The sequence below is a fragment of the Chelonia mydas genome, chromosome 17 (assembly GCF_015237465.2).
Source record: "Chelonia mydas isolate rCheMyd1 chromosome 17, rCheMyd1.pri.v2, whole genome shotgun sequence".
NCBI lineage: Eukaryota > Metazoa > Chordata > Testudines > Cheloniidae > Chelonia > Chelonia mydas.
Window position 1 is genome coordinate 19,977,296 of NC_051257.2, and position 19,499 is coordinate 19,996,794.

The 19,499-nt window shown below is 46.4% G+C and overlaps 1 protein-coding gene across 13 annotated transcripts in view; it reads right to left on the bottom strand.

The window, feature by feature from the left end:
- The window catches only part of AP2B1 (adaptor related protein complex 2 subunit beta 1), a 99,007-nt gene that overhangs the window by 38,126 nt on the left and 41,382 nt on the right, over positions 1 to 19,499 (bottom strand). For 5 of the 13 annotated variants that reach the window (XM_043531464.1, XM_043531463.1, XM_037880758.2 and 2 more), the window contains 4 exons: positions 18,832 to 18,997; positions 17,561 to 17,659; positions 15,028 to 15,287; positions 11,088 to 11,280 (listed from right to left, as the gene is read on the bottom strand). In XM_043531464.1, the coding sequence (XP_043387399.1) occupies positions 11,088 to 11,280; positions 15,028 to 15,287; positions 17,561 to 17,659; positions 18,832 to 18,997 (718 nt within the window). Of the gene's footprint in view, positions 1 to 280; positions 323 to 4,652; positions 4,674 to 11,087; positions 11,281 to 15,027; positions 15,288 to 17,560; positions 17,660 to 18,831; positions 18,998 to 19,499 lie in introns of all 13 variants that reach the window. The other 8 variants (XM_037880756.1, XM_043531459.1, XM_037880754.2 and 5 more) reach the window with 2 other exon arrangements.

The following is a 19,499-nucleotide window of genomic DNA, read 5'->3' on the forward strand; positions in this document are numbered from 1 at the left end:
GACCAGGGCCATTCAATGAAGACAATAGCTCTGCCTCCTTTTGCTCATTAGGGTCAGGAGAGGGGGACTCTCTCTCCAGAGTGGCAGCTCCAGTCCTGAAGAACTCACCTGGGGACCCAAACACTTTTGAAGGACCCGCTGCCATTCACTGTGGTGACAGCTGTCTGTTTTCACAAACACAGTGGTTTAGTAAAGCAGCAGTGTGTGGGGGAAAGATTATATCAGAATTATTATATTAGGGGGAGCTTTTTTTTACTGGAAAAAAATTGATGGCACTTACTGCCGGGCTTCCTCCAATGCCCCCGCCAAGGTCACTGCCAAGCTGAAAGAGAGAAAGGAGAGAGAGAAGAGAAAGGCAGAGTTCATTTAAGCTAGGTATTGGATGCCAAGAATAGAGTTTGCAGTTCACTCGACTGAATCGCTGCAAACACGTCTCATACACTCACCATGCACAGGCCAGATGAACACTCTGTGTTGTGAAAGCACATACAGTGGGGGTTTCTTATGCTAATAAAGCTGCTTAGAGAAGAAGCTGGTGAATAAACTAACGCCTTGTAATGTTTCAAATAAACATGTTTCAATCCATCTTCCCACTGGGACTGAGTCTACATCTTAAAAAAAAAAAGGAGTACTTTGAAGGTTGATCAATTAAAAAGCCAATCCAATCTACGACCTATCATCCGTTTCACAAAGTCTGTGCAATTCTTTGTGTGTTTCATGCACCAGTGCTTTTCCATGAAACCTGTAAGGTCAGCTACCAGCAGTCCTGAGCAGCTCTACAAAAATCCAGTAGGGGTAACCATGATGGAAGATAAAACTGACAAGCTTCAGGGTTCTAGGGAGTAGTTTCTAGAGTGCAGAAAAAGCAAAGACTTCACAATTATTTAAACACATCTTGGCTGTATCCTTTTAATGTGCGACTAATTTTAGTATTCAGAAAGGGGGAAGGGATGTGGACTTCCAGTGTGACCACTGCTTGTGCAAGCTCAGCAGTAGATACTTTCCCTCTAAGGGTTCAGTTACCCCATATGGAAAACAGAAGAGCTCCTACTTGTATGCTGGGGCCTGCTCTACAGCGATAAGAGGCCTGACTTTAGAGAACAAAGTAATCCAGTATTTTAATAATGATCTCTTTGAAGCTACCAAGCTGCCATTTGGGGCAGCTAAAATTGTCCAACATGCTCCTCTTAGAACCACCTTATTCCAAATTCTTTCACTTCTGCTGTCCTTCCTCTCTGGATCACCATGCCTTTGCAGTTTACCTTTAAGCCTTCCTTTGCTCTTTCAGCTTACCATGAAGTTCCCTTGAAAATGTTAAGATTGTTTGTCTGAAAGGTGTAAAGCCCATGATACAATTTACTTGTGCATTTGCACCTTTCTGGATTTTCAAGAGAATATTCAGCGCTGGGGTCACCAGATGTGACCAAAACCTGCGATCCCATGGGGATATCTACATGAACACAGGTATAAGTAATACTATTGGTATCGCAGTGCTCCTGCATAGAGCATTTCTCAATTCCATCAATATTTATAAATAATAAGGCAATGTTGATCCATACTGAATATCTACCAGAGAGCCTCATTCTGCAGGCTTATCTGAGCTCACAAGCTTTTGCTAACAGGGAAGTGCTATGTATCTCACCACACAGTTTTCCAGTCACACATAGGACACAAGACACACGCTCTGACGACAAAGACAGACCACCACCGAAAAGAACAAGAGCATACATGGAAAAATGCAGTGACAATCGCATGGGGAAGGGTTGGCTTGCTGGGACAACGCAGAATGTCACATGGAAGGCTCTGCTGCTAAGTTTGGCCCAGAGGTATGTGGGGCTATTTGACAGATAGGATCATCAAAGGTCCACGTGTGCTTGGTCCAGTGCTCATGGAGACAGAGAACGAAACGTGACAGAATGGCCCAGAGCAGGCCCTGGAGCTGTGCAAGCTCAGAATCGGCAGGGCTCACGTACATCCCGTCCCCACCATATGGCACTTGTTCTTGGCCATTACCGCCCCACTTTCTGGCAGCTCTCATGGCAAGTGTGTGTTTGTATTTTAAATTGGCCAACAGATGGCATATTAACCAGTTGCTTTCTTCCGCAGTGGATACAAATACGTTGGCTTGGGAACAAGCTTGGAGGCCTTTTTCAAGGCAAAGGCAGGGCCCTATTGGATGACAGCACGGGCACCTGAAATCCTTTGGCTTTTACCAACCCCTTTGTTGCTCTGGGTTTCCCTCTTTCCATAGGGGCTGGAACTAGGGGTGCTGCCCCACTCACTGGCTTGAAGTGGATTGCATCATATACACGGTTTAGTTTGGTTCAATGGCTCTCAGCACCCCCACTATACAAACTGTTCCAGATCCCCTGCCTCTCTCGTGTATATCCTTCCGTCCCCTACAGCAGCCGCCTAGCCGTAATGCTGCCTACCGCTAAAGGGGCATTAAAGAACACTGCAAAATTGCACTAGCCTCCCTCCTGGCCAGAAAATCTAAGCGCACCCTTTGTCTCATGAAGCTCGCCCCAAAATCACTCCAAAACCCAGGTCTGCAACACGGTAGCACAATCCTCCAGGCCCTCTTTCCTCTGAGCTCTAATTCCCCCACACCGCAGCAGCTGCGTCTTCATACATAGATCTCGATGCTCAGCGTGAGGAGAGAGCGCTGCTGGCATCCAAAGCAGCATGGAGCTCCATTCTTTTTCAGCCTACAAGCGTGCAGGGTTCAAGCGATCATTTCTCCCGGTTTACATCAGAGACAACAGACGAGGAGAATGATGCTAGTGTGAAATAAGAGGAGCGGTGAAAGGCCTAAAACACCAGTATTGTGGCGTAACTGTGTGTGCCGATTAATACTGATTTCTTGCAAAATGGGGTTTATTAATCTTCTGGCTGCCGAGTTTCTAACCATTCGAATGCGTCCGTCTGACACAGCAGGGGACTGCTATTCAAACAGCTCTCTCAGTCTGAGCCACATCGTAGAAGAAAAGACCTGAATGCTTCTGTATTAGGACTGGCTTGCCACATAATTGCATGCAACTATTACACCTTCTCTCACTTTATATTCTTGCTTGTAGGTGTCAGCCGGCTCTGCACTCTACATCAAAAAGCAGCGAAGCCCAGGGGAAAAAAAAACAACAACAGAGAAAAAATGGAAGGAAAAGCTGCAAGACCTGGTCATTACAGACTCATTTCTAAATGTTATCGCAGAGGATAGGGGTTTCTGGGACCCTTGTCTGATGAAAGAAAAAAAAGAAGAAAAACACTCCCATCAGGCAGCAAAGATCTTATATAAAGTACTACGGAAATGATTGGGAATAATTCTGCATAACTGAGACAGATGTTTATCGGCTTTTTATCAGTTTCTTACTCAGCTCATCTTGGAAAGCCACAGGCTCGAAATTCAAGGTTGAAAGACAACAACCAATTCTTTGTAACGCTGGCAATCGTGCTGCGTGCCGCCGGTCTGCGAGTGCAGTGGGAAATCTCAGAGAGATTGGGCAAGGCACGGCTTGTGAATATCAGGAGCCCCCAACTGCAGTCTCCTCTTTGAAGGAACTCCAGATTTATGGTTCTCCATCAGAGCGGGCACCGAAGCCTTCCTAACACATCAAGGTGCAGTCCCTGAACTATGTGGTGGGAACATAATTCCTGGTAGGGGTCACCCATGCCAGACAGGTGAAAGGGAAGGAGCCAGATTAAAGGCAGTCCTCCTGCCAGTGGTGGTTCTGCATGGACTACAGAGGCCTGACAGAGGGGAGCAGGAGCACCTGTTTCTCATGGCTGAGGGCCAAGGAAATGCGAGGCAGGGTTTCCGGCCTAGAGAATTTCCCTTACCCCTCCTGAAACATTTTACTTGCTTTCATCCCCCTTGAGTTGCTGCCTCCTGGAGATGTCTTTTGAAAGAGAAGCAGCTTTGACCTAGCTCCCTCTGAAGCCTCTCAGTCGCTCTCAAAACACCTAACAGTTCTCTGCACAGCAATGCAAGGGCCTCCGCCTCCGTTAGTTCATATGCATGGGACAAAACTCAGCTGACGCATAATCTGTGCCACCCCAGAGACCAGGAGGCCCTGGGACAGACAAAGGCTATTCCCCATTATGACCGAGAGCTGTAATTCCCCCGCTCCCGTACACATACTTGCCCCTGAAACCTGGCATCGGCATGCATGGCACGGCTGAGAGGTGCCTCTCCTGTTGCTACCGCGGCTACGCTGCAATGTGCGCACAAGCCGAGGGGTCACGCCACCACCTCGTTGTGTAGACACAGCCCGAGGCCTCTTCGGCAGAGGCATCACTGTCTATACAGTATGTTGGAGAGGGAAACTGACACACCTGGTTTAAACTGTGACTGATTCAGAATAAATGCAACAAGCTTCCACTTGAGCCCAGAACACCCTATGCACAAGAAGATCAGTCTCAATTGGACCACCTGTTGGCTTGATACTGCTTTCTCTGCCCCCACCTTTCCAGGATATCTATAAACGTCTCCTGTTTAGAGACCACTGTTCCAGCCTGCCTGCTCCCTCTGCCAGGGCGGGGCGGGGGGGGAGTGTTATTTTAATATGAACTGAAAAGATGGAGAAGGTGATAACAGTGATGTGTATGAGTAACAAAGAGAAAGGAGGCAGACCGTGAGAACAGGAACCAGTTACCCATTGAGTGTCCTCTCCCATCTGCAGTGACAGGCAGAATGAAGAAGGAAAGAAGCAGATATTAGTCAAGTGTAAAGCAATGCTGAACAAATTCCCTGGAGAACTGGTAGGATCTGTTAACCATCTCCATTCATTTTAACAGCAGGTGTCTAACTGGCCAGCCACCCTTAGCAGGAAGCACAATGCACCCCACGCTAGATGCGAGCAGACAATTAAAGACAACTCTGCTAGCAAAATGCTCAGATTAGAGCTGGATTAACACCACCCCCTACCCAGTCCAGCCTGACAAAGTCTTACTATTATAGTAGGACTGGTAAACAATCACTGCCCTTAGCATCATGGGTGACAGTCTCTGGGGACCTGAGGCTTGACCACAAGCAACTGCAAATTGCTTGGACAGCTTTTAGGATTAGCAGCCTGGCATTGTCCTGAAGGTCACACTGCCAGAAACAGGAGCTCCTTTTCCATGACTGAAGTACTTCCCCCAGAGCAGCCATTTCGGAGAAGGAGAGTGGCAAGCAGGCAGTCACAGAGTTACTGGACGTAGCAAGGACTGCCTTCAATTATATCTGCCTAGCCACACATATGGTCCCACCACTGTAATATCCTAGAAGCCCCTGCACACAAGAGGAAGATGCCAGACCTCCAGATAGTAGCAATAGTAGCCCTGAACGTCAAACAACTGCAACAGCTCTGCTTTATGTTAACTGGCTTGGATGACGCTGCAGATGCTCTGCAGCTAAAGAGCAACTTGTCCTGCAATTTTATTCCACTGAAAGCAGTTACACTGACTTGCGCGGCAAATCTGGCACTGCCACACAACACTCCAGCGCCTGGCTGCATGTTAACGGTGCTCTGTAAGGACAGAACTCTAAGATGTCTGTGCAATATACGTGGATTACAGGCTTCCACAGTCACGTCTGCAATGTTACGTGAGGTATGCAAAGAATCTAGTCCAGGTGCAGAGTGAGAAGAGATGGAGTTACTGACAAGAGCTGCAACAATCGTGGTCCAAAAACTGAATCGTCCTTGGCCATACGATTGCTAGATCTGTCGATGCAGCTATGTAATACACGGAGCCTCACTTAACTCGCGGGCTAACATGGCATGATTTTATTCATCTAACTATGTTGTCATGGTTCAGGGAGTTAGATGAAAACGCTATGTTACTAAGAACTTGCACAGTGTGAATCGAGTAATGGTCTCAAGTTGCAGTGAGGGAGGTTTAGGTTGGATATTAGGAAAAACTTTTTCATTAGAAGGGTGGTGAAGCACTGGAATGAGTTCCCTAGGGAGGTGGTGGAATCTCCTTCCTTAGAGGTTTTTAAGGCCAGGCTTGACAAAGCCCTGGTTGGGATGATTTAGTTGGGGATTGGTCCTGCTTTGAGCAGGGGGTTGGACCAGATGACCTCTTAAGGTCCCTTCAAACCCTGATATTCTATGATTCTACCTAACAGCAAGGAAAACAAAGCATTTTCTGAATAGCATCAATTGATTTGATTGGCTAAACAGCCAAGAAGCGAGCTGTTGCCAATATGAGGATTGATTTGGGCTAATTTTATTTAAGGCATGGTTCTAGCTGCAAAGGGATTTGTGTGTGCGCCGCATCGATAGACCTCCTTGAAGCTGTTAGACACACTTCAATTTGCAACCTCTTTTCTTTGGTTCACACGTGGGCATTTTCAATACGCAAGCTAATGGACTCTTGTTCCGTGTGCGCTTTTCTGAACAACAAGATCTGGGGGCCTGCAGAAAGACAGAGCTCTCATTCTGCGTGAACAGTTATGTCAGGGCACAATCAGGACAGTACACTGTTAATGGAGCTGTCACACGAACAACGCAAAGTACCATTGATTTCAGTAGCACTTACTGTCATAACACTTGGTCCTTTAGGAGCGCCTCCATCAGAGGATCGCAAAACTATTTATTAGCTATTTATTTTGATTTAAATAGTAAAAGGAGGTGCCCATAAAAAGCTCAAGGTACCACAATGCTCAATTTAACATAACCCCAGCAGCATTAAACCATTAGGCAGGAATTCAGCCAGCCACCAGAGCTCCTTTCCACCACATCACTGATCCAAGAACATGCTCTTAACTCTCCTAAAACCCTATCAAATACGTGTCTTTTGCAGTGTGCCCAGTTCATCTAGGGCCATTTCTTTAACCTCTGAGGATAGGACAAGAAACAATGAGCTTAAATTGCTGGAAGGGAGGTTTAGGTTGGATATTAGGAAAAACTTCCTAATTGTCAGGGTGGTTAAGCACTGGAATAAATTGCCCCGGGAGGTTGTGGAATCTCCATCACCGGAGGTTTTTAAGGGCGGGTTAGACAAATACCTGCCAGGGATGGTCTAGATAATACTTAGCCCTGCCTTGAGTGCAGGGGACTAGACTAGACGACCTCTCGAGGTCCCTTCCAGTCCTACAATTCTATGAACTAAGTCTTACAACAGCCTTGGGAAATTGGCAATTATCACCCCCATTTTGTAGAACTGAGGCACAGGTAAGTTTAAATAACTTGCTCAAGGTCACCAAGCAAGTAAGTTGCAGAGCCAGGAACAGAACCGAGCACCCAAGGACTGACTCCTAGTCCAGGGTTTTAACCATTAGATGAGGTTCCTGCTCTAACAGAGCCAAAATACAGACAAAGCTAGAACCATTAAGGAAAGTAATTAGAGCACGTGTGTAAAATAATAAAATGGTTTAACTCTTTAAAACAAAATTACTGACAAGGGGCTCATTCCCACTGGGGACTAATGGGCAGGCCTCTATCATTTAAAAAAGAACAACAACAAAGCTGGCTTTTTTGAAAGAACACAGTCATCTGAAACTAGCCAGCTGGGTATGCAGATAATGCCAGGCACCCCAAATTTCCCAGATAATGCCAGGCGCCCCTCTATGTATGGGCAATACTAGATTTATATCTACATATTTATCTCTTATACTGTAACTCACTCTTTAGATAAAATAGAAGTTATTTGCTAAAGAAATTAACCTAGCAAATGGCTGGAAGTCTCACATGCCACAAGAGACAAGGCCTAGCAAAGCTGAGGGAGGAATTCAATGAAATGCACAGTATTAATTTTCTGTGTATCAAGTTTTAAACAAGCTTGTCACCATTCAAATGCCTGGAAGAGAATCAATCTGTTTAAAAAAAATTTTTAAAAATTAAAATATAAAATGATAATTTGCTCATCAGGCTGTTTCTTCTCTGCATCAGTCTAGCTGGGTCTTTCATGTCTTGTTTCTCTGCACACTGAGCATATCCCTCTGAAGTGAGACACCCTCTCTACAGAAAGCCTGCATTTGTTGAAGGCGCTATTTCTGTAATGGGCGATGCTTGAGAGCAGCATTTTTACCTATCAGATTAATGCCCGGCACCTTGACTAAAGAAAAGACTTATTTAGCTGAAGGATTCTGCCAGCAGCCATTCTAGTCATTCAGTTACCAGTGCATTCTCATTAATCACAGCCACGGAGATGGGTTTCACCATATACGAGTTTGGACATTTGCTGGGCCATTTCTCTCCACAATGATCAAGAGGGGTTTGTAAATATGTACAGAGCAGTTAACTTACAGACACGGAGCTGCTTGGGGCATTTAACCTCTGTCAGGCCACTATCTACCCACTCTGCACTTTGGGCTGCAGGGTCATGCTAAAAACATGTGGTATAGACTGGATGTTTGTTGCATTCAAATAACCACCACTCCCAGACCTTCCTTGGCACCAAGGAGTTTACTGGTGGTGAGGGGCAGGGCAATTTCTAGAGAGAGGAAGGAAAAACAGAGGGGAGGAGGAAGCAGATGAAAACAGGAGGGGAGGGGGATTGAGGAGACGAGTCTCCCAAAAGGAGAGGTGCCCGTGTGTCACAGCTCAGGACCAAACACAGTGGCTTTTTCTCTAGGCAGCAAGGACTGAGTGGCACAGATGCAGCATGAGTTGAGGAAAGAAATGCTGTTCATGTCACTCCTTAGTATCCCTTCCCGCAGCACAAACTGACCCCACAAAGCCATATTCAAATGTCCTTGGCAATTGGGAGAATACAGTGAAGGTCCCTGGAAGAACCCTAAAACAATGAAGAGGGAGACTCAAAGCAGGGAGAAAGACAGACTGCAATGTGAGGGTGAGGAAGAGAAACAAAATTCCAGAGGGACGTATGGATGGCAGAGGGAAGAAAAGTAACAACTGAGGAAGATGAGATAGGAGAGTCATTTTGGATCCCAAACTCATTATTAAACAGTATGAGCGGCCAAAAGAACCTCCACTTTGCCCACTGCCCCCTCGCCATGTGATGATCCCTTGTTATGAGGCGGGGGATGGAAGTGTCTCCCTCCCGGAGACTCAATTCAACTGCAGTTTGGGTTGTTAAACTCTGATGTCCCATACACACGTATCTGTACCTACGCACACACAGCACGTGCTCGGTCTCTCACATCCAAAACAACACACAGACAGAAACAGGTTAGTTTAGGGAAAGAAGGGCAGAGAGGGAAGCCTGGGATATACAAGGATGAGAGTCACTTGTACATATCACAGAGAGGGAGAAAACACAACAGGGACATTAGCTGCAGCGGCACATCACTAGTAAGTGATGGGGGAAGCTCCATCCGGAAGGTCGCTCTAGCACTGTATCTGTTACTCATGCAGGCAACCATTTTATTTCCCTTGAAGTCTGAAGCAGGGGTGACCGCTCTGCCAAGATACAGCATTTTGTCAGAGGACACTGCATAGCCCCATGGATTTACTTTAGCAGAAGCAGAACATTAAACAAGTGACAAGACTCTAGGCTTCCTGCTCCAACATTTGTATTTCCAAATGGGTCCCTACATTAACATCTCCAACACCAACACGTATAGGAATCTTTTCCCAAAGTCTATTCTAATTAGGTCGTTATACTGCACCCATCACGATGGTATCTGAGCTCAAACAATAATAAAGAAACTGGGTGCATTACCAGTACCGTACCAGTACCAGAACTCTAGCTCTTATACAGTGCTTTCCATCTGTAGATCATTATCCCCATTTTACAGATAGGGAAACTAAGGCAAAGACAGAGGGAAAGTGACTTGCCCAAAGTCACTCAGCAGGCCAGTGTCAGGAATAGAACCCAGATCTCCTGAGTCCCAGTCCAGTACTCTGCCCACGAGGTCACACTGCAATACAGAGGTACCCACAGAGAGATTTATGTCGCTCTTTGGAGCTGCCACGGATGGCACCGTTTTGTGGAAGGTTTAGATGCAATTCAAGAAATTGTGATTCGTAGCTCCTGGTCATTCTTGCAATGTGTGGCAGTGGCTGTCGTTTCGCTCAGTGCACCGTGCTCCACTGCCATGGTCGTACAGCACGGGCGCCTCAGAATTCCAGCCAGGGACTAGCCTGCCTTCTCCACTGGTGTGGAGAGCAGACACACAAACCTCTGCTGGAGACAAAGAGTTCAGGTGGACGCATCTGACCTCTGCCAGCTATTAAAGGTCACCGGGTTTCCAGTTCATTAGCCAGGGAAATGCTAGGACTGGATGTGTGTGTTTAATGACTGTTTTACTAAGATTACTAGAGCGAATGGAGTATTTGGCAAATAAAGATTTGCTGCATCAGGGTCCATTCAAGTGCATGACAAGCTTCCCACTTCTAACCCGTCTCATGTTAGAAAGCTGATTAGACAGCGCTAAAGGCTAAGTGGGTTGCTGTTTGTTACTGCATGGCTGTCACAGGTTGAGGACTACCCCACCCCGCTCTCTCTCCATAATCAATCTCCCCCTTTTCATGATATTCTCATTACAGCTTCTGCCCAGCTTCCCTCCGTGGAGTGGAGGCATTGTGTATTTATTCTTGCTCTGGAGCTTGACCCTTTTAGTATTTGAATACCACCTTGTGAGCTGCTCTGGCAAAGGGGAGGACTAGGCAGAGCAGTGGAGTGCTTCTCCTGGCCTAGCCACAATTCACTTGTCACCAATACTAAACCAAGACATGCTCTGGAGAATACTCTGGATGATGTAAGGCTGGTATAGCTGTATACAGCAGGCCATAAAGATGGACCTTTTAACAGGATTCACTGAAACTGGAGGGCAACACAAAGATCCTTTTGAAGAGGAGCCAGGGTATTTTACAAAGCACTGGTCCTTGTAAAATAAAAGCAACTCCTGAGTCCCCCTTCCTAGTCAGACAGAGCATGAAACAGACCTACCAACATACAGCGGGATTCTACAGCATGTGACAACATCCCTTTTACTAAGGGAAGAATCTGGCAGCAAACTGGCCTGGAAGTAAAAATGGCCAAGTGTTCCAGGCCTTTCTGATTTGCCGTTGGGCTCAGGGCTGCAAGCACCAAAGAGAGTGAATAACCAAGGTCTTGCCAACAGCACAGACCATGAATGGTTCCTCCAGTGGTTCGTTATTTCTTACCAGCTGAAAGTGAGTAGAGACAGTGCTTACCAAGCTGTCCAGCCCGCCTCCCAGGAGATCCACAGCACCCATCTGCATGGAGGATACTTGGGGTACATTCACTGGAGGGCCCAGGTCAAGGTTCAGAAGGTCACCCAGAAGGTCACCCTGCGATGGAATAACTTGAGGCTGCTCCAAGTTTGTAGTGGTCGTGGTTCCCACTGGGCTGTCTCCTGCATCAGTGCTGCAGGGGGAGAGAAGCGAAATGAATAAAGGAGAATGGTTAGTCATCTTTGTTACTGGCTTTGGAGCACCAGGGAGCAAACAAGGCAGAAACAGGTGACCCATGAACAGCAGCCAAACAGTTCTAAGTGAAGTGTTCCATACGGACAGCTGACAAACCTATTCTGTTAGGACCCCAATTGGAGGTAACACAACTGGAGCTTCGGTACATGCTCTGAGAACCTTCCACTGGTCAGACAAGTCCCACAACTCATGAGGAGGGAAATTTCAGAGGTAAAAATCAGACAGGAACCTCAGCTCCAGCACAGCTATTATTGGGAGAAGCAGCCACAAACTCCTCCAAAATAGGAGCCACGAAGGAAACACAAACTAAAACATAATAAAGATTTTGCTTCTGAGCGGGTTTTTTTGGGAGATTAATATGATCCTGCCTGTACTGGGCCTATGAAGGAATGTACAACCTTGGGGAAAAATGCACAGGCTTGGCTAAGGAGGAAGCTTATTATTCTAGTGGGGACTACCAAGCAAGTTTCCTTAGAGGTCTTTCACTCTAGCTGCCCCAGGACCCAATGAGAAATTTACAAGAAAGATAATGCAGATCACTTCAGCTGATGTTAAAACACAATAAAATATCCTGCTCAGAACATCTGCCCATGCTGGACTTTCTCCTTAAAAGCTTTTTGTCCATAACTTGGGCTTCTCCTACGAGACCCCAAGGAGTAAAGAATGACATGGTTATGAAGGACACGGGGCATGCTATAATGCTGCTGTTCTTTTATTGCCCTGGGACTACAGCAAGAGGGTTACATTTTCCAAAACTGCCACCTGAATTAATATATTTGGGCTTTCCCAGGACACCAGCATAGCTCCAGGGTCCTGTGTCCTAGCCTAACCAGTCCCTTCTCTAGCCTCCTCTGCTTTTGCCACTCCCAGAGCAGAACAGCAGCAAGCACTTGTTGGAGCACGTGACTGTCTACCGTTGCAGACACTAACCTCCCACCCAAGTCTCCCACCAGCAGTGGCGTAGAGAGGAGGTGGGAACAACAGCGTGGACAAATCCCTGGAAGCTAGAGAGAGCGCGATGCTCCACCTGAGCTGTGCACAACTCCCTCTTCTGAGCTGCTCCTTTGGTCCACAGTATTCCCTCCACGAGGCCCTACAGGTAACCACTTTGGTAAGTAAGCAGATTGGTGGAGCCTGACCAGAAATAGCTGACCAGCCGTGAGCTGCTCGCAATGTGGCTGGGTGCTGACCATCAGCTGAGAGCTGGGACACAGATAAAAGCCAGCACAGTGCTTTGTTTAAGTGAAAATAGACTCCCTAATACATGCAATACCCTTCACGCTGCTGACCACAACTATTACTAATTTCTCACAGGATTATGCCCACAGGTCTCATAAGACTTAGCCAGCTATTTCTGCCCACCGACCAAGACAATCAGGTCACGATAACCCTCATAACATGACATTCAATACAGATCTCTGCACAGCTCATTCCATTCCTCCTCAATTTCACTACGCAGGTTGAGAGGGAAAAAACCTCATTAACTTAAGCTGGTGGCAAACAGCATTGCTAAGGGGTTCTGCTTCCAAAAGGCATTATTCACAGCATAAATGAAACCAAGATCCCACCCAAGCTACTGGGTGAAAAGCTAAGCCACTATCTTCCACTAGGCAACCTTAGCTTGCCATATGCAAACGAACCGACTTCCCAGTGTTTTCAGCATTAGGAAAACGCGAGTCAGTTTTCTAGCATTCAGTAAGAGGACACCCTGTGTGCATGAATTCACTCTCCCCACAGCAGTGCCCCCGACAGGCTGCTTATTATGAAGACATGATTGAAGGTGGCAATTTGGCTCACAGCAGCACTGCTGCACAGGAGGCCTTTGCATGAGCTTGATCAATCTGTCCTTCGTCTGGGAGTAAGGGAGATCGTTACAGTAATGGACTCTGTTAGGCTGACCTCAAGCAGAGGAAACACGGTTTGCCATGGAACCCCAGCACTCACTTTTAATTTATGAAAGATGCCAGAGCCTGGTATCAGAATTTAAAGGGCTTCTTAAAATTTTCATTTCCCCCCCTTTCCCTACTGCTGCTGCTGCTGAAGCCAGAGCTGTTTTCGGCCCAGGCAACAGGTAATTAAGTAGCAAACAAGACCAGAGCAATGCAGAGATATAAAACATAGCTACGCTGAAAGAGCAGAGTGGGTGGGCTGGCTGAGTAGCAGCTGCCGGTGTCAAGTCAGATAAGCAGCATGCACTGGGAGCTGATAAAGCTAGAGCTCTCAGTGAGAACTGAATTCCTTGAATTGGTTAGACAAGTAAGAGATGTTGGCGTCTGCAATGATTTGAAGAGCTCTGCACAAGAGAGCTGGTCACACTGTGGATCCGAGCTGCTTATGGGACCAACACCTCTACTATTCTGGAGAGCCTGTGGGTGGGAAGAGTGCCTGAGCAGTGCAGCCACAACTTTCCCTGCCTCCGTGCACACGAGTACTACACTGTACATCAAAACACAGGTCTCCTAAGGGCTTGTTACCGCAGGCCCTGGGGCAGCACTGCCAGACGATGTTTCATAACCAGGGAAAAGGCAATTCAACATCCCAAAGTCAGTCAGGTTACAGAAACTCCTTTAGCTGTTAAGAGTAGCAGTATGTATGGAAGGACGGTGCTAGAAAACAGCAAAGGAACAATTGCCTATATGGACTTGTCAGTAAGATGGCAAAAAAGTACAGTGCTCCAGATGTCACTTCCCAGGGTTTCTGGTACTCTGCCTCGAAAGGTGAGCTTTGATCTCATACCGCCTGCTGCAAGCAGAGCTCCAACTGGAATTAATACATTTAGCAAGCCGGAGTGCGCACCTGAGAAAGCAGCCATGGTAACAAAGTGAGCAGCAATACAGCAAGAATCCCTGCGGATTGGTAACACTCACTACTGGATTCCAGAGCACCAGCCAATTTCTCAGGCTGCGATCCCAGAGGGGCTTTTTTTGGTTTGTTCTTTAACTGTAGAGAAATGGCGGGCTATCACACCCAACCCAACCCATTTTGATTGTCACAGGGTAGTTCAGGCCTTCCACCATAGTTCAGACATCAACCTGACCTCATGTTAGCCCAGGCCAAACTTCAGTGATTGTGGCCAACAGGTTTCGCCATGCTCCCTGCTTTCAAAGATTCCTAGCATCAGAGAGAGATCTTGGCTTTTTCTTCCCCACTTTGCATTCCCCACAGGAGGAGAGGCCAATAGTGTAATTGGCAGTGCAAGAAGGGAGACACTTTCCACATAACAAAGGCCTCTAAGTCCTGCTTTCCCCCCCAAACCTTTTGTACCATCACAGAAACGTACACCTCCCACTGGCTGTGTGCACAACTACTGGGTTTGGCTGGTGTGTTTCTCATCCTGCCAGACTTGCACCACCCTATTTTCCCAGCTCCTATATCAGACCCTCCTCCCCGTGTGCTCTCAAAGAACAGTGTGAACTTCTCTTTCCCCTTGCCCAATACCGAACAGATTCATCTCTAGGATGCTTCCCATCTCCTTTGGTCTAGAAGCTCAGAGGCTACAACCAGGGTGAGATCCTATCATGGGACAGGCTCTGAGAAGGCTCGATGAATGATGTGCGGACATCTCTGCAACTGGAAAAAAAAAAATCTAGCTTTTGTAGCAGGCCCTTGCATCTTTTAAGTGGGCTTATTAGGAGGAAAGAAAACAGCAGCCCTCTGACACCCTCCACGCTTGCTCCCGGCTTACCTTCCATGGTGAATTGGCAAGTGCTTGCGGTGGATCCCATGGCTGCCCTCAACAAAAGCATTGGGTGGTTTGTGGTACACAGAAGCCAGTGACCCGATGTGGCAGATCAGCTCATCCAGCAGAGTTGGCTCGATCAGGTCAGTCTCCTCAGAAATCAGAGGTTTTTCCGATAAGACCACTTCTTTGGCAGTCACAGGATCCGTGGAGAGAAGGCGCCAGTAGATATAGCCGCGATCCCGCAGGTCTGGATTGTCCGAATCCTGAGACAAAGCACTGCATTACTCAAGGGGTTGAACAGGCTTGACCACTGCAACTATATCCTGCTTCTGCAGTAACCCTGCTTTCTTGCATTGAAACTACCCACTGGAAAAGCAGCCTAAAGATGCTATCAACAGATTGCTATTCTGTGGCAATCACATCGTCCTTAGTAATAAAAATTGCAGGGTCTGACCCCTTGCTCTTGTTTCCAAACACAGGTAACCTACATGGTCAGAGAGGAAAACTGGAGAACTTACATCTAGTGGAATTTAAAAGGGATCAAGTCCTCAAGGTTACTAAGCACAGAAGTTGACGCCATGCTTTAGAACTAAAGTATCACAATTTCATTTCAAATGTGATCTTCAAAACGTCCTGAAGGACACACAGTGAAGACAGGAGGACAGGGGAAGGGGATCAAATTGACTCCTTTAGCCACATACTGATAGAATATGCATGATATGCGTATCATGAAAGACAATGAACAAGGATTCCTGGAAATATGTCTTACCCAAGGACATTGGTGGAACAAGACAACACTGCAGGATGGGGCTGATTTGTCTTTAATCATTTACTTTTATCTAGAGTGTTTTTATGCCAGAAAGGTCTCATTTATTCCTCCATTTAGTTAATACAATATGAGAAGATACAAACTGAACAGATCGTTAGGGCTTTCTTCCATTTTCCAGGCCCCTAGCTGTCAACGTTTTTGTTTTATTGGAGATAACTCTTCCCTAGCATGAAATCTACATTCCTTTTTTTCTTTCTTTCTTTTTTTTTTTTTTTTTTTTTTTTAAATAAAAGCTCTGCTTAAAAAAACAAAGCAAACAAATGCTGTCCACTGGTCACCCAGGCTGGAGTTTAGCAGCATAACATGGATAAGTGCCTGTGAGTTTTCACCGTAGAGCTTTGGCAATATGTCTAACTCTCTGTGTGTCCTTATTCACCCACCCAATCAGCCTCCTCCTTTTCAAGTTCTGTGATCCCAGACCTCTGACTTGCAATAATCCCCCTCCATCCCTCACCCCGGCTCAGGACTTTCTCCAGCATGCAATGGACAAGTGTCCATTTGTAATGAGATTGAGCTGGCTAAACTCATTTCACTTGCAATGATCTAGAAATGATCTCAGGTCTTTAGAGGTCAATTACTAATGCCCTTCTCACTTTGGCACCTCGCCTGGTGAGCTGCTCATCTCGATGGTGGACTTTTTTTTAAACCCTCTTGATCCCAACAAGGGATATTGATTCATCCTATATGTAGTCACCTGCTCAAGGTCAGACAGGGCCTTTATGAGGGCAGATGAAGGAGGGAGGTTGAGGGGAAGATCACTTGCTCCAGACTGCCTTTAAATACATTCAGACTCAAGTCAGAATGCTTCTTCTGTAGCAGCTTTCCCATAGCCAACAGAACCTTGGGACTTGAACCAGAACTGCGGGGGGACTCAGATTTTCCTACCCTGCCCATGAGAGACATGCAAAGACCAACAATATCTTCTAACCCGAGAAGAGAAACGTGCCCATTCTTTCACGCTGAAGTGAAAAACAGGGATCTCTACCTATGAATCAGAGCTCAGAATAACAACACACTAAAGAGCCTATTGCTAGCAATGCCTTGTTATTCATTTGAAAATACAATAAACCAGACTGAATCAAGGTTTGTGAAAAATAAAGTAGCCTATTATGATCCTAGGGTGCCTTTAAGTGTTTTGTGACTCAGCAGAGTAGGTTTTGGGATCTGGGATATTAGCCCATCATTAAAACCTCCACCACAACCAGCACGTTTGTGGGCAGCCTGGGACTAAAAGAAATCCTAATTCTTGTGGGTTCAGAACTTTGCTTAGTTTCTGCTGCAGCATCCATTAGTTAGGAAGGGTTTGCCACCAGTCCTATCTCTCCCTGCTCTTCCACCCAGTGCATGATTTTAGTCACAAACCATTTTCCTGGAGGAGGAAATTCTTTGGATTCTTACAGAACTCTCCCATCCGGTGCCTTACTTGCTAGTGAAGAGAAAACACCAAGGCAGAAATGAGGGCTGAGAAAGAATTAGGTAGCAGCTGAATGAGTGCAAAAGAACTGACGCAGAGTGCTTTGAAAACTGGTATATTGTAGATCAAAGCCCTCTTCCCTGAACGGGGAGAAATTAGGTGTGCATGAAGACATCCTTGAATCTTGCCTCTTGGTGGCAAAGACTGCCCTGGCATTGCCAAACTGCCTGCAACTGCAGTGCACGGACAGCATGGCTTACCAGCTCCTTGTCTCACTGAATAGCTTGGCTTACCTGCGTGGCCAGGCTCAGGACCTGCTGAACCAGCTCCTGTGTTTCTGAGGGCTTCTTTAAGAACAACTTCACTATAGCAGTCAGCAGGGTGAGCTGCACCTAAGATAAAGCAGGGACACGGCAAAGAGATTAAATGAGCTACACCGACATCAGTGCTGCCTCAGGTACACGACGTTCGCTTCAGCATGGGGGCTAGTGCATAGCTACTGGAGTCCCTTGTTGCATATCAAGATTGTGGATGCTCGTTATAGTGTTTTAATGCCATGGCTGGCAACAAGCAGCTGCTAATTGTAAAACAAAAGACATGCTTCCCATGAAGCATGTTAGTGTCTTACCCAATGGGTTAGCAGCTCAAATTGGTTTTACCAGCTTGTCCTTTGTAAGTCCATGTCACAAACAATGTATTCATTTCACCAGCCATGCAAAACATGCTGTCAGGGTAGCAGTGATCCCAGTGCAGACTACCCTATAGTTTATACCAGCACAATCTCTCAGTATCATGGCCAACGGGGCAGTTATTTTAAGACCTATCGGTCTAATTAATGTACATCAGGTTTCTCCTTTGCCCAGAGCAAAACCCACCTATCTGTTGCACTGATCAGTATTCTAGGAAGAAGCAAAACAAACCTTTTAAATCATCCTCCAGACAGCCAAGAAGGTCATTATTCCAGCCTCAGACTTAAGGTACCCCAGGCTGTTTAAACGTAACATATAGGGCTGGTTGAAAATTTTCCACCAAAATTGAAGGACGGAAAATTGGGTTTTTGGCTAACAGCGTCCCTTCAAAAAGGGTCTGCTTTCCACATAAAGGTTTGATTTTTGTCACAGAACCAACATCAAAAAAGTGAAATCGGTTGATTTGGAGATGCTGCTGTAGTGCCTCATGGGAGTTGTAATTTGGTTGCCTAATGTCCCCATTCTCCTCTATGGACTGCCCTCAGCAGCCAGACTAGATCTCCCATTGTGCATCCAACACCCTCCTAAAGAGGAGGGGACACGGGCGCATTATGGTAGATGTAGGCAGACAAGAGAGACTCACCTATGGATGAGAATGGGAGCATGGGACACACAAACGACACTTCCCATGAGGCACAGCATCAGCTTTCCCAAATCAAAGTGTTTTTTGTTTTTGTTTTTGGCTAAAATTCAAAAACCAAATCAGTTTTCTGTGGGGGAAAAACATTTTCCAACCAGCTCGACCAACCCAACCGTCAGCCACTTGTACACACTGCACGAGAACCTGAGAAAGGGGGTGGTGAGCACAGTTTTACCTGGGTGCTTTCATCATGGAAGCCCTCCAAAAAGCTCTCCAGCAGCTCATCCGCATTGTCGATTCTCTCTGCGTATTCACCCACTATCCAGATCATGGCAGCTCTGGCATCTGGCTCATCCAGGGAGTCAAGGTTCTCGCATAATGTGGCAATGATGCTCTCATACCTGATTTACCAGAGCACAGCCATTAGCAAGGTCAAATCAAAGCGTTGTGTAACTGCATCCAACTCTCACTGGGCTGTTTGCACCAAAACACCCTGAGACCCAAGCCAAAATGACTTACACTTTTATGAGCCACAAGAGACACATAACAAGGAGATTAATTACCGCAAGAAAGTATTCCTACACACTCCCCTTCCAAAGGAGTGTGTGTCAAAGGAGGTAGATTTCAAGGGCTCCTCAAGAGCTTTGTAATTTTTTCCCCTCTTTGTAGCAAGACTGTGCAAGAGAGAAACTCCAGGCACAGAGTTGCCGTCATTTCTCTCTCTCTCTCAAAAAAAGGATCTTTGATTCAACAGCTCAAATCAGCTGAATCACTTCCCTCGAGTCTGTATCAGATCCTGCATTTTCACTGGCAGCCCTTCTTGGCTGGAAATTCTAATCTGTGTATTATGCACCCCCAGCTCCTAATGGGTTAGTTGGGACATGGCCATTGGCATGGGATCCT